The sequence below is a fragment of the Mus musculus genome, chromosome 13 (genome assembly GCF_000001635.26).
Source record: "Mus musculus strain C57BL/6J chromosome 13, GRCm38.p6 C57BL/6J".
In the NCBI taxonomy this organism is placed as follows: domain Eukaryota; kingdom Metazoa; phylum Chordata; class Mammalia; order Rodentia; family Muridae; genus Mus; species Mus musculus.
Genome location: NC_000079.6, coordinates 91143401 through 91158199, shown reverse-complemented (window position 1 = coordinate 91158199; position 14799 = coordinate 91143401). Strand labels below are relative to the sequence as shown.

The 14799-nt window shown below is 39.4% G+C and overlaps 1 protein-coding gene across 8 annotated transcripts in view; it reads left to right on the top strand.

Annotated features, from left to right (window-relative positions):
• Positions 1-14799, top strand: part of Atg10 (autophagy related 10) — a 289378-nt gene that overhangs the window by 66526 nt on the left and 208053 nt on the right. For 6 of the 8 annotated variants that reach the window (XR_873450.3, XM_030247366.1, XM_006517326.4 and 3 more), the window contains one exon: positions 3888-3983. The exons of the other annotated variants lie outside the window; for them this stretch is intronic. Coding sequence is in view for 5 of the 6 variants with exons in the window: in XM_030247366.1 (XP_030103226.1) it covers positions 3888-3983 (96 nt within the window). In the remaining variant the exon portion in view is untranslated. The remainder of the gene's footprint in view (positions 1-3887; positions 3984-14799) is intronic. 8 annotated transcript variants of the gene reach the window in all.

Genomic DNA, 14799 nt, shown 5'->3' with positions numbered 1-14799 from the left:
CAGTTTTGAGACAGGGTCTTTTGCAGCTCAGTCTGATCTCAGTTGAGCGGCCTGACCTTGGGCTTCTGGCCAGTCATGAGGGATTATAGCTCTGCAGTGCTGGGGAGGAGCTGAGTGCTTTGCCTATGCTAGACTAGTGCTCCACCAGCAGAGATACATCGCCTGTCTTTCATTGTATTTTATTTGTTTTTTGGTTTTTCGAGACAGGGTTTCTCTGTGTAGCCCTGACTGTCCTGGAACTCACTTTGTAGACCAGGCTGGCCTCGAACTCAGAAATCCGCCTGCCTCTGCCTCCTGAGTGCTAGGATCAAAGGCTTGTGCCACCACGCCTGGCTCTTTCATTGTATTTTAGAAGACAGTTTTAATCTTTCACATTTGTGAGCTTTTTGTTTAGATAAGGGAACATTTTGTTTAGATAAGGGAAGATTTGTCTATAAAGAAGTAATTTGGATCTTTATTTATGGTATTTGAGTTATTGCACCTGGACTTTACCTGTTCATTTCTTTCCTACAGTGACAGTCAAGTACAGCAACTGCTTTATGGCAGGTGATTAGCAAGATGTCTTGATAACAGAGGTACCTAGCAATAGTGACTAGAGGACTAGGTCAGGGCTGGGTAAGTTAAGTTGTTGGGATGCAGGGTGTTAGGTTACTGTCTCAGCTTGGTGAATCTTTCACAGTGAGTAGTAGTGGAGTTGATTTCAGCATTTGGAAAGGTCCCACTGAGCTCTGGTCTTCATCAATGTCCTGCCCCCTTTCTTCCTAAGCAGCTATTTAATTCCTTAATGCTCTGAGTTCATCAGGTACTCAATGTTCCTAATGTAGACACTGCACTCGAAGCTGTTAGAGCACTGGCTCTGGCTTACTCAGTCTAAGATGAGACCCCAGCCATAGCATTTGGAGCACTGGGGTAGAGTCTCCTGCACAGCTAGGGTTGAGAGTAAATACCAGTGCAATCCCATTGCATAAAGGCTTTTACTTTACATTGCCCCAGCGCTTCCAAATATGTACGGCACTCACCTGATAACACTGGTTCAGGGCCTGAGGTTGGCCTTTGGACTCTGCATGTACAGTGTTCAGGTGATGGTAAAGCTGCTGGTCTCCAGAACACTCATGGATGGCTCAGGCTCATCTGTCATGAATGTAGACACTAGCCTATGTCTTCCCTTACTTAGTTGAAAAACAAGTTTCTTGAAAATGCTTTATCCCTTCATCTTTTCTCTGAAAGGGAGGGTTGAAGTGGGTGAGATGTGTAGTTCCCTTGTTCTTTTATCCTCTTGTATCTTGTAATGATCTGGGTTTTTCCCAGGCTACTTGGGTGGGGATTTTTTTTTTTCCCTAGAATTTTAGTCTGGATTCTGCAATTGAAACGCTGGCTTCCTCTAGGAAGTGGTTCTGATTTTATTATAATTTACTGGGTGAAATAAAACTAAGGAATGTTTAATACTAGTTGACCTAGTGGATCAAATTAAATCGTCAACAATGATAAACATAAGAAGAAGGTGGGGAAGCAAGGAAAGGGTATTGAGTGGAAGAGAAAACGTCGCTACAAGGGGGAGACTTGAGTTAGACATTGTGTCCTGGTCTAGGCTACTAGACTGTAGAGCTCTGGGGTAATAGTTCTTGGACTTTTACATTGGCTTGTCTGCACAAGGCACACTTTAGTACTTGTTAACACCATTCTCAGGGTCTGCTTAATTACGTCATGACTGCTGAATAGCTACTGTTTGGACTTTGTACAAAAGAAGAGCTCCTTTCCCCAAGGCGTTAGAAGGAAATTGACTAGTGTCCAAAAGCAGAGTAGGTGTTCGATAAATCAGAATAGTAATGATGTAGTCATTGCATTTATGTGCTGTTTGAGCAAATATTATTTGTTTTTTGTTACTGGGCATCAAACTAGACTTCATATATGCTAGGTAGGAGGTGAGCCACTTTGCTATCTTACCTAAATTTATGTTGTCCAAATACAGTGATTTTGACAGTATAGGTTGGATGACATATAAATGAAATTTAAAACAATAATTCTGACAACTATGCTAATACTTAATATTAATGAAATAATTAAAAGTAGTAATTTTAGATATTTGATAGTTTACTCTCCAGCCAGGAATGATATTAAGCATGCTCAATAACCTATGACAGTAGTATTAACCAGAATAGATTGGAACCAGCCATACAGAATTGAGTCATAATTAGCAAGCTTCCAAGGAAGGGTTGGCAGGCTGTCAGCCCAGCGTACTGTAAGATATGTTTAAGTTGCCACCACATCTATCTTTCTCTAATTTTTAAAAAAACTTTAAATTTATTTTGGGGTGCTAGGGATCACACATAGGGCCGGTGTGCTAGACAAATGGTTTGCCACTGAGCTGTCTCCCAGCTTCTTAGTTCCCTTTATAATTATGATGATTGTAATTTTTCCCCAAGAGGTGGCATAGTATAATACTCCACAGTAGATGAATAGATTAAATGGGACAAGAATGAGGCATTCTCTCCCTTCTGTGTGTGTGGGAGGGGGCGGGGGGGGGGAGGTTAGAGACCTGAAATCATGCTCCCTCTACAGTTCATAGGCTGAACCTGTCACTCTATGCTGGTTGTGGTTACAGCAGCGCCTGACACTTCTTGGCTTACAGCTACACCACTCTACCCTCCATTTTTGTGTGGCTTTCTGAGAACTTCATGTGTCTGTTTCAATCTTCAAATGTCCTCTTGTAAGAAAAATAACCTCTCCTTCCTTAATTATTATTTAGATCCTGTTAAGGTATAAATGCTGGGTAACAGCGTGCTGAAGGACTCATTCCTTCCCATGCAGATAGATCTGTGCATGGAGAGATACTGTAGTCTTCTGTATAAATTCGTGGAATTCAAGCAAGGTTTGCCTTAAAATGGAGCTTATTATATTAGATAAACACTACACATGGCGGTATTAAAGAACAAGTATAAGAAAGCAGGAAAGAAAGCAGTTAGAGGGGCTGGCGAGATGGCTCAGTGGTTAGGAGCATTTGCTGCTCTGGTTGGGAGGACTGGAGTTTGATCCTAGCCTTCATCAGGCAGCCTATGAAACATGAGTACGTCCAGATCCAAGGAACCCAACGTGTACTTCTGGCCTCCATGGAAACTCGCACACACATGTATATACAGGCACAGAGAGACATATCCCCAGATGTGCTTGCACAGAAATAAAATGTTTTCTAAAGAGAAAACAAGCCAGTGCGAGGCTGAGAACGTCCTGTGATTGACACACACGTGAAAATGAGGTGGTTGTTTTCCCCTTTCTGAAGAGCAGTTCTATGGAAAAGGACTTTGACCCCTGCCGACAGAACTAGAGCCACCGAGCCTAGGGAATGGTGCAGTGTAAGACAGACCTTCCTCGGGGTATGGTGCACAGAATGTTGGGAGGCACCATAAGGAAGTGGAAAATACAGGCTCCCCAGACAGTTGGGGGAGGTGCTGTATACAGTTATTGCTCTATGACATCTCTTTCATCAAAGAGACAATAAGGCTCGCTTCCAGCCTTGCTGTGAAGCCTCAAATCTCCCAGTGGACACCATTCCTCACAACATGGTACTTCTTTTTGTGAGGTTAAGTACATTTTTACTGTTTACCATCCTGAAGTTTTGCTCTCTGACCTCAGTGTGCTGGGCTAGTAGATTGAAAAGCGTAGAAGCGATTAATTTAGAAGAGGAACATTAATAAGCAAAAAAGCTAGGGAAATAAAGTTGATATTTATCAAGTAATACACAGTGTACATTGGGTTAGTCTGGTCATCCATAGTATCTCATTTAATCTCTTGGCATGGCTTAGAACACAAGTGACATGGTAGTTCTTCAAGTGATGGGTTCTTGCATTAATTGGTATTTTTCATGTCCTTTTTTTGTTGGTGGAACACAGGAATGTTCTGATGGCTACATGTGCAAAACACAGTTTCGAATAAAGAATGAGACCTTGACACCACATGCCAGTGTGCTCACATGTCTCCCTACAGAGGTGAGTAGTTTCGTGTGCCATGAGCTCCTTTTCAGTCTTCATGAAGTATATTCATTAAGAGCTTTCAGTTTGTTTTATATATGCTTCTATGTTAAAAAATTAAATAGCCCTTGGATCCTGGCACTGTTGGCAGTAGGTATGTGAGCTTCATTCTTGAGGGATTAGTTGCTTCACAGCAATGAAAACAGCAATTGTGGTGTATATACTGTGATCCTTCAGTTCTAGTGATCCTTCACACCTTTTCTTAGATCTAAAGACACACAATGCCTTCTGTTGTTTTCGTTTTTATCTAGTGATGTCTCAGCCTACACAGATCTAACTTTGTGCCTAGTCTGCCTTTGCCTGGTTTTCTCGTCATTTGGAAATGTGTAGAATCCGGGTCTTATCCTTTAGGAAAATCTGATTGACTTGAGAAATTTACAAAATTAAATGTTATTAAAGCGCTGAGTTCTTAGTGGCTTTATGGAATATTTTCAGTCTTTTTTTTAAATCAAATTACAGATAGCCTTAATATGTTTCTTATAAGAAAAGTTGTAGATATCCACTCTAAAATAATAGGGAAATCTGTAAAACTGAAATAATTCCCCATTTACCTTTAGTATTAATATTTTGGAAGATACTGCCTATTTTCCTTAGGTTTCTCCTATACATGTGTTTGGTAGCCAGGAAGCCTATCATTAACATCCTTATGTTTCAGTAAACACAGAATCCATAGCTCGCTTCAGTGGCTCCACAGCGTTCTAGTTGATGACTACACCATGGTTGTATAGTCTTACTTCAGGAAGCACTGAATCTCAACAGATAGAAGATGACTGATGGGAACTCATTGCTTCAGTACAAAGGAAGACACCATAAATGTTTAAATTCCGAGCATCTTCATAAAAAGGCAGAGGCTTTTTGTAGATGTGTCCTTGTGTGTGTGTGTGCTCTCTGTGTACATGTGTATGCACCCCTTCCTGTCTGTGTGTACATGACCCTGTCTGTCTCTCTCTCTGTGTGCATGTTTCTATCTCTCTGTATGTACATGTTACTATCTGTATGTACATGTTTCTTTTGGTATGTGTGTTCATGTTCATTTCTGTATGTGCATGTATCTATAATGTGTGTGGGTGTATATCTGGACCTGAGTGAATACAAATGCCAGGTCCACGTGGGTGTTTTTCTCTTCTGCTCAGATAAGGTCTCTCACTGAATTTGGAGCTCACACTTGGCCCAGGCTCTTCTTTGTTCACATCCCTAGTGCTAGGACATGCTACCACCCTCAGCTACTTCTGGGTGCTGGTGGTGTGCACTCAGCTCTGAACTCCTCATGTGTATTTGGAAGCCCTCACTGCCTGAGCCATTTGTCTAGTGGAGATGTTCCTTTTCTTCATGTGTGCAGGAACAGGTTGTTCTGCTGCTGGTCTTGGAGTAACTTGCTCCAACAGTGTTTGGTCACAAGTCCTTCTTACGGATTCGGGTGCTTAGGGGTGCTAAGTGCTACACAGAGGGTTGCTTGATTCTTGATTACCAGTTTGTGGCTCAGCAGCCAACACCAGACCTGAAGCCAAATATGTTAGGAAACTTTCTCAATTCATTATGTGTTAGCTTATAAAGGTAACAGAAATGATGATTAAAAAGAAAAGTCACTGGTTTTTGTCAAGCAAGTTGGCAGAGATTTTTAAACCACTAAAGTGCTGTGAGAGTATGAGAGGCCGACTCTGATGTGACTTGACAGAGTTTAAACTTGTGCACATGGTGTGTGTAATCTACACCGAGTAGAGAAATTTAACCTCCTATCAGTTTTTCATCCTTTTCCATCTGTAACATTGCCCAGTGCATTTCACCATTTAGGGATGCGGGAGGAGCGCTTCACTGGAAGCCCCATCCTTGCAGCGTTCCGCCATTGGCGCTTTGCTGAGCCTGCCTCATTATGTTTCCATCTCCAGCCTTCAGTTTAGTATACGTGCTGGTTTTGATGTAGTGCTTTTACATCAGAGTAAACTTCCGAGTGATGCTTACACAATAACCAGAAATACATGCAGAACTTTATCAGGAAGTGCATGTATGGCCATTTATGGTAGGAAACAAACAGAAGCGACTGTAATGTGCAGCCATAACAGGTTGGTTAATTAAGGTCGATCCATGCACCATGGATGCAATGACTAGAAATACCTCTTAGTGACCATTTACAAGAGTTAACTGTTAAATGAAAAAAGGACAGTCATCATAGCCTAAACAATACAATCCAAGCACATTTACTATCTTTTGAATTAGCTGTTGGCCATTTTATGGTTTTTAATATAATTATTTTTAATCTCTTCAAAGAGTGGAACCCTTATCTCTTCCTTCTTATCACTTGAAAATCCTAGGAGTTTTTATTTGTTTGTGTGATGCAGCAGTTCTGTTTGGAGGCACCATCTATCTATGTGAGCTTGCTTTCTTATGGGTATCTCATTTCCCAGCTCCCAAATCAGAGAGAATGCTTTAAAGCTGACTGAGACATTCAGTCTTGTGAGTTACTGTGCCTCTTGATTTCTTGCTAGTCTTTAGCTGAGTACTCGAGAGATTCTCAGCTTCGTGTAGCAGTGTGTGCCTCTAATTCCAGAGACAGATGCAGAAGAATCAGGAGTTTGAGGCTCTCTTCAGCGACATAGCATGTTTGGGGACAGGTAGAATGACACAGAACTTTGTTTTAAGCAAGAAAGCAAACAATTAACAAGGAAAAAATATACTTATGTATATATAATCTTTTTATTTCTGTATATATATGTACATATATATATATGTAACATAGATATTATTTTCCTTCTAATCAAGTAAGATCCTCTTAACTGTAGATTATTTTCAATATTTTCTGTTCTTCCCTTTCTCTGCAGGGATTTTCTGTAATAGTGTGGTTCCTTTGTTTCTCTTTCATATCCCATAAACTGGTATTTATTGTTTTGAGTTCTGACTGCTTCTAAAGAATGTAAATCTGTCCATAAAGGGTTACATGATAAATATCTATAATCGAACTAGAATCAGCTTACTTGTATATGTTGATAAAACCTGGCCAATCAGATGAATTACTTTGAATTGATTGAATTCTAAAAGGGTTTTACTTTAGATAGAATAGTGTTTTTTTTCCTGATAATCAGTGTACAAAGAAAAGTTACAAATGTCTGAAAAGGTTTTCATTAGTATACATTCAGAGGAGGAGGAGGAGGAAGAGGAGAAGAAAGAGGAGGAGGAGAATGCGATGCAAGCCCATCGCTTGCCAGTTGAGGATGGTGTTTTATTTTTTTCTTTTTATTCATTTGTCTTTCATATATTGCGTTCCAACTTCGGTTTCCCCTCTCTCCCCTCCCCCAGTCTCTTCTCTACCTCCCCTTTTCCCTAGATTCATTTCCCCTCCCATTATTTCCTTTCAGAAACAAAACAAAACAAAACAAAACAAAACAAAACAAAACAAAACAAAACAAAACAAAACAAAACAACAACAGGCTTTTTCAGGGACATCAACTAAATACTGCATAAAAAGCTACAAGACCAGGAACAAATTCCTGCATCGAAGCTGGACAAGGCAACCCAGTAGGAAGAAAAGGGTCCTGGAGTCAGGCAGAAGAGTCAGAGACAACCCTGCTCCCATTGTTAGGACCCCTACAAGAACATGGAGCTACACAACCTAAGCTATATGCAGAGGACCTAGGTCAGACCCATACAGGCTCTCTCATCTCTGTGAGCCCACTAGATGGTTGGGGGCTGTGTTCCTGTGGTGTCCTTTATCCCTCTGGCTTCTCCAGTCCTTCCTCACTGTCTTCCACAGGACTCCCTGAGCTCTACCCGATACTTGGCTGTTGAACAAACTTTTCTTTTCATCTCTTCTCTTCTCTTCTCTTCTCTTCTCTTCTCTTCTCTTCTCTTCTCTTCTCTTCTCTTCTCTTCTCTTCTCTTCTCTTCTCCCCTCCCCTCCCCTCCCCTCCCCTCCCCTCCCCTCCCCTCCCCTTTTCTTTTTTAAAATCAATCATTTTAGTTTCTATGAATGCAAGCTTTATTATTAATGTACCTTCCGTGGACATGAATCCCAACAGCCCCCTGCCCCAACAAGGAAGTTGAAAGTCAGAAATCCTGTGACATGCCATCTTCGCTTTGGTACCCAGAAGAGAGTGTGAGACTCTTCAAGGCTTCCAAAGCTTCAGGGAGTCCAGAGTCATTTTGAGAGAATTCCTTAGGTTTCTATCTGGTGGTCCCCCTTGATGTACAGTGGTGACAGCACATTTTCCAATTCTTGTGGGCCTTAGACAATCGCTTGAGCATCATTTCACGCCTCTTCTTGAAGGGCCAGTACCTAATGCATCCTTTTGTCAGTTTCAGTGCATCAGCCAAGGCCTCCAGAGTCTCCTCCTTAGGGTTGGGGTCTGTCTCGAAGGGCTTTCTTAGCTCCCGGAATTGCTCACAGGTAAACCCAGAGCTTCTATTTATGCAGGACGAACACAGACTTGTCTCCATCTCAGTTGCTTCCATATGGTGCACTGCATATGAGTTCTGTATTAGTCAGGGTTCTCTAGAGTCACAGAACTTATGGGTTATCTCAATATAGTAAGGGAATTTGTTAATGACTTACAGTCTGCCGTCCAACTCTCAACAATGGTCAGCAGCAGCTGTGAATGCAAGTCCAAGGATTTAGCAGGTGCTCAGACCCACAAGGCAAGCAGGCAAAGGAGAGAGAGAATAAATCTTCCTTCTTCCAATGTCCTTATGTAGGTCTCTAGCAGAAGGTGTGGCTCAGAGTAAAGGTGTTTACCTCCACGCCTTTAATCCCAGATGATCTTGAACTCAGAGATCTCTCTGTCTTAATCTTCTGGAATTTATAGCCACTGTGCCTAATGATCTCCATGCCAAGATTCAGGTCAGAAACTAATATCTCCCAGCATCCAGATAAGGCTCACAGGAGAGCCTTCCAATTCTGGATTGTAGTTCATTCCAGATATAGTCAAGTTGACAACCAGGAATAGCCACTACAATTTCTTTAACTGTTTCTCTGCCATTTGAGATTTCTGTTTGAGAATTCTCTGTTTAGATCTGTACCCCATTTTTAATTGGATTATTTAGTTTGTTGATATCTAGTATCTTGAGTTCTTTTTAATTTTGGATATTAGCTTTCTGTCAGATGTGGAGTTGGTGAAGATCTTTTCCCATTCTCTGGGCTGTTCTTTTGTCCTATTTACAGTAGCATTTACCTTACAGAAGCTTTTCAGTTTTATAAGGTCCCATTTATCAATTGCTGATCTTAGTTCTTCTGTTCAGGAAGTTGTCTCCTATGCCAATGCATTCAAGGCTATTCTCCACTTTCTATTCTATCAGATGCAGTGGATCTGGTTTTATTTATGTTTTCTTAAATTTTTTATTATTTAAATGCATTTATAATCGAGCATATTAATGATATTGAATATTTTGAGGATCAAATAACACATAAAACACTTGTTCAACTTTTATATTCATATCCTTTCATACCCTAAAAACATCATTAATGAGTATTTAATACTTTCCATAACTGAGAATCCTATATCTAATGTTTAATACTAAATTGTTCAAAACATTCAAAATATTCTTTGGGAATTAAGCATAGTAAAAGAGTATAAAATATTAAAAATGAATCATTAAGAAGTATATTCAAGCTGGGCGGTGGTGGTGCATGCCTTTAATCCCAGCACTTGGGAGGCAGAGGCAGGGGGATTTCTGAGTTCGAGGCCAGCCTGGTCTACAAAGTGAGTTCCAGGACAGCCAGGGCTATACAGAGAAACCCTGTCTCAAAAAACCAAAAAAAAAAAAAAAAGTATATTCAAAAGCTCTTATATGATACCACCTGACATAAAGAGTATTTAAAATGCATTATATATCCCTGTACATTGTCTAATAACCAGTTTACTTAAAAAAGATTATCAGTGTTTCTAGGAGAGAAATTATTTTATCAGTAAGTATATTTTAAAATTTTCAAAAAGCAAAAGCTTTGAAGTGAAACATTAAGAAAATGCTAATTTCAAGCACATTGAGGAAAATTATCAATAATATTGCCATGATGTTTGTAGAACATGATTTTAATATTTTCAACTGTTAATATTCAATAAACAGAATAATTATTTTAATATATATTCCATTGTTATGTCTCCCTTTTCATTTCTGATTTTATTAATTTGGATACTGTCTCTGTGCCCTCTGGATAGTCTGGCTAAGGGTTTATCTATTTTGTTGATTTTCTCAAAGAACCAGCTCCTGGTTTGGTTGATTCTTTGTGTAGCTTTTTTTGTTTCTATTTGGTTGATTTTAGCCCTGAGTTTGATTATTTCCTGCCATCTACTCCTCTTGGGTGTATTTGCATCTTTTTGTTCTAGAGCTTTCAGGAGTGCTGTCAAGGTGCTAGTGGAAGCTCTCTACAGTTTCTTTTTGATGGCTGAGTTTTCCTCTTAGTACTGCTTTCATTGTGTCTCATAGGTTTTGGTATGATGTGTCTTCATTTCCATTAAATTCTAAAAAGCCTTTAATTTTTTTCTTTATTTCTTCCTTGGCCAAGTTATCGTTGGGTGGAGAGTTGTTCAGCTTCCATGTTTAGATGTGCTTTCCGTTGTTTTTGTTGGTATTTAGGGCCAGTGTTAGTCTGTGGTGATCTGAGAGGGTGCATGGGATTATTTCTTCTTGTATCTGTTGAGGCTTGTTTTGTAACTGGTTATATGATCAATTTTGGAGAAGGTACTATGAGGTGCTAAGAAGAAGGTATATTCTTTTGATTTAGGATGAAATGTTCTATAAATATCTTTTAGATCCATTTGGTTCATAACTTCTGATAGTTTCACTGTATCTCTCTTTAGTTTGTGTTTCCATGATCTGTTCATTGCTAAGAGTAGTGTTTTGAAGTCTCCCACTATTATTGTCTGGTGTGAGATCTGTGCTTTGAGCTTTAGTAAAGTTTCTTTTACGAATGTGGTTGGCCTTGCATTTGGAGCATAGATGTTCAGAATTGAGAGTTCTTCTTGGTAGATTTTTCCTTTGACCAATATGTAGTGTTCTTCCTTATCTTTTTTATTTTTATTTATTTTTTGATAACTTTTGGTTGAATGTTGCTTTTATTCAATATTAGAATGGCTACTCCAGCTTGTTTCTTGGGATTATTTGCTTAGAAAATTATTTTCCAACCTTTTACTCTGAGGTAGTTAGTGTCTGTCTTTGTCACTAAGGTATATTTCCTGTATGCAGCAAAATGCTGGGTCCTGTTTACATAACCAGTCTGTTAGTCTATGTCTTTTTATTGGGTAATTGAGTCCAGTGAGGTTAAGAGATATTAAGGAATAGTGATTGTTACTTCCTGTTATTTTTGTTGTTAGAGGTGGAATTATGTTTGTGTGGCTATCTTCTTTGGGGTTTGTTGAAAGGTTACTTTCTTGCTTTTTCCAGGGTGTAGTTTCTCTCCTTATGTTGGTGTTTTCCATCTATTATCCTTTGTAGGGATGAATTTATGGAAAGATATTCTGTAAAATTGGTTTTGTCATGGAATATCTTGTTTTCTCCATCTATGGTAATTGAGAGTTTTGCTGGGTATAGTAGTCTGGGCTGGCATTTGTGTTCTCTTAGGGTCTGTATGACATTTGCCCAGGTTCTTCTAGCTTTCATAGTCTCTAGTGAGAACTCTGGTATACTTGTAATAGGTCTCCCTTTATATGTTAATTTGGTGTTTTGATTATTATGTGATGGGAGGAATTTCTTTTCTGGTCCAATCTGTTTGGAGTTGTCATTGTATGTTCATGGATATCTTTCTTTAGGTTAGGGACGTTTTCTTCTATAATTTTGTTGACGATATTTATTGGCCCTTTAAGTTGGGAATCTTCGCTCTAGTCTATACCCATAATTCTTAGGTTTGATTTTTTTCATTGTGTCCTGGATTTCCTGGATATTTTGGGTTAGGAGCTTTTTGCTTTTTGCATTTTCTTTGACTGTTGTGTCAGTGTTTTCTAAGGTATCTTCTGCACCTGAGATTCTCTCTTTTATCTTTTGTATTCTGTTGGTGATGCTTGCATCTATGACTCCTGATCTCTTTCCTAGGTTTTCTAACTCCAGGGTTGTCTCTCTTTATGGTTTCTTTATTGTTTCCCTTTTTAGATCTTGGATAGTTTTGTTCATTTCCTTTATCTGTTTGATTGTGTTTTCCTGTCATTCTTAAAGAGATTTTTGTGTTTCCTCTTTAAGGTCTTCTAGCTGTTAACCTGTGTTCTCCTGTATTTCTTTTTTTTTTTTTTTTTTTTTTTTTTAAAGATTTATTTATTTATTATATGTAAGTACACTGTAGCTGTCTTCAGACACTCCAGAAGAGGGCATCAGATTTCGTTATGGATGGTTGTGAGCCACCATGTGGTTGCTGGGATTTGAACTCGGGACCTTCAGAAGAGCAGTCGGCGCTCTTAACCACTGAGCCATCTCGCCAGCCCCTCCTGTATTTCTTTAAGGGAGTTATTTATGTCCTTCTTATAGTCCTCTGTCATCATCATGAGAAGTGATTTTATATTCAAATCTTGCTTTTCCGGTGTAATGGTTTTTCTAGGACTTGCTATGGTGGGAGAATTGGGTTCTGATGATACCAAGTAACCTTGGTTTCTGTTGCTTATGTTCTTACTCTTGCCTCCTGCCATCTGATTATATCTAGTGCTATCTGCCCTGGCTATATCTGACTAGAGCCTGTCCTTCCTGTGATCCTGATTGTGTCAGAACTCCTCAGAGTTCAGCTGTGATCCTGTGATTCTGTGCTCTTGTGATCCTAGGTGTGTCAGAGCTCCTGGGAGTCAAGCTGCCTCTAGGACCCTGAGATCCTGGTGTGACCAAGCTTCTGGGATTCTGGGATCCTGGGATCCTGGGTATGTTAGAGTGCCTTGGAGTTGAGTATTGTGGGACTGGCTGAGGAATTCACACCCAAGGTCTGCTCAGGGCACTGGCCCAGAGTAGAAGGGCATCTAGTTTTATGTAAAGGTCTTTGATCTACTTGGACTTGAAGTTGTACAGGGATGGCTGGCTGGATAGTATGTGTGTGTGTGTGTGTGTGTATGGAACTATTTGCCAGTATTCAGTTAGACTAGCACCATTTGCTGAAGATGCCTTTTTTGGTCAATTTCGTATTTCTGGCTTCTTTATCAAAAATCCTGTGTCCATAGGTGTGTGGGTTTACATCTGCGTCTTTGATTCGTTTCTATTGATCAACTTGTCTGTTTTTATGCCAATACCACTTGGTTTTGTTTGTTTGTTTGTTTTACTATTGTTTTGTAGTATAGCTTGAAATCAGGGATGGTGACACCTCCAGATAGTCTTTGATTCTACAAGATTATTTTAGCTGTCCTGGGAATGTTTGTTTTTCCATATGAAGTTGAACATTGTTCTTTCCAGGTCTGTAAAGTATTGTATTGGAATTTTAATGGGGATTTCATTGATTCTGTAGATATCTTTTGGTAAGGTGGCCATTTTTTTTAAGTTGATCCTACTGATCCATGAGCATGGAAGATCTTGCCATCCTCTGCTATCTCCTTCAGCGTCTTTCTTCAGGGACTTGACGTGCTTATCATACAGGTTTTTACTTACTCAGTTAGAGTTACCCCAAGGAAATATTTTATATTACTTGTGGCTGTTGTGAAAGGTGTTTTTCAGCCCCTTTGTCATTGTATATAAGAGGACCACTGAAAACTTTTTTTGAGTTAAGCTTGTATCCAGATACATCAATGAAGGTGTTTATAAACTGTAAGTGTTCCCTGGTAGAATTTTTGGGGTTGCTTATGTGTACTATCATTTGGTACCATTTGTAAAATAAAATATTATTAATATTATTCTGTATATATTAATTAATGCTAGAAATTAATATGGTGGCAGTTATTTGGACCAGCTCTTTTCCATGTACCCACACAGAGACATTGTAATATTTCAGAGACATAGGCCTTAGCTAGACAGACTCTCAACTAGTTCATCTAAGTTAACTTGATCACCTAGCCTCATTTAGCCATGTGGTTAGCTATACCTTCTAAGCCTGTAATCACATCTATCTTCTCTCAAGTCTCCTGGCAAAAGCTTTCCACCTTCTTTTCCCCAGATTTCTTTTCTCCCTCCCAGGAAGTCCTACCTTCCACTTTCTGTTCTGCTAATTGGCCATCAGATTTTTATTAAGTCAATCAGTGAATACCTTAGGTAGATTAAGGAGGACAGAGACACAATTTCACACATTATCTTTGGATACCAATACTTTCCTATTTGCATCCCTTTGGTCTTCTTTAGATGTCTTATTGCTCTAGCTAGAAATTCAAGTATTCATTGAATAGATATGAAGAGAGTAGACAGCCTTGTCTTGTTCCTGAGTTTAGTGGAATTGCTTTGAATTTCTCTCCATTTAATTTGATGTTGGCTATAAGCTTGCAGTAAATTGGCTTTATTATGTTTAGGTATGTCTCTTGTAATCCCTGATCTCTCCCAGACTTTTATCATGATGAGGTATTAGATTTTGTCAAAGGCATTTTAGGCATCTAATGAGAAGATCATGTGATTTTCTTCTTTTCATTTTTTAATATGGTGGATTCCATTACATTTGAACCATCCCTGCATCTCTGGGATGAAGTCTACTTGATTATAATGGATGGTCTTTTTGAAGTGTTCTTGGATTTGGTTTGCAAGTATTATATATAGTGTTTTGTTTTGTTTTTTCGAGACAGGGTTTTTCTGTATAGCCCTGGCTGTCCTGGAACTCACTTTGTAGATCAGGCTGGCCTCGAACTCAGAAATCCGCCTGCCTCTGCCTCCTGAGTGCTGGAATTAAAGGCGTGGGCCACCATGCCTG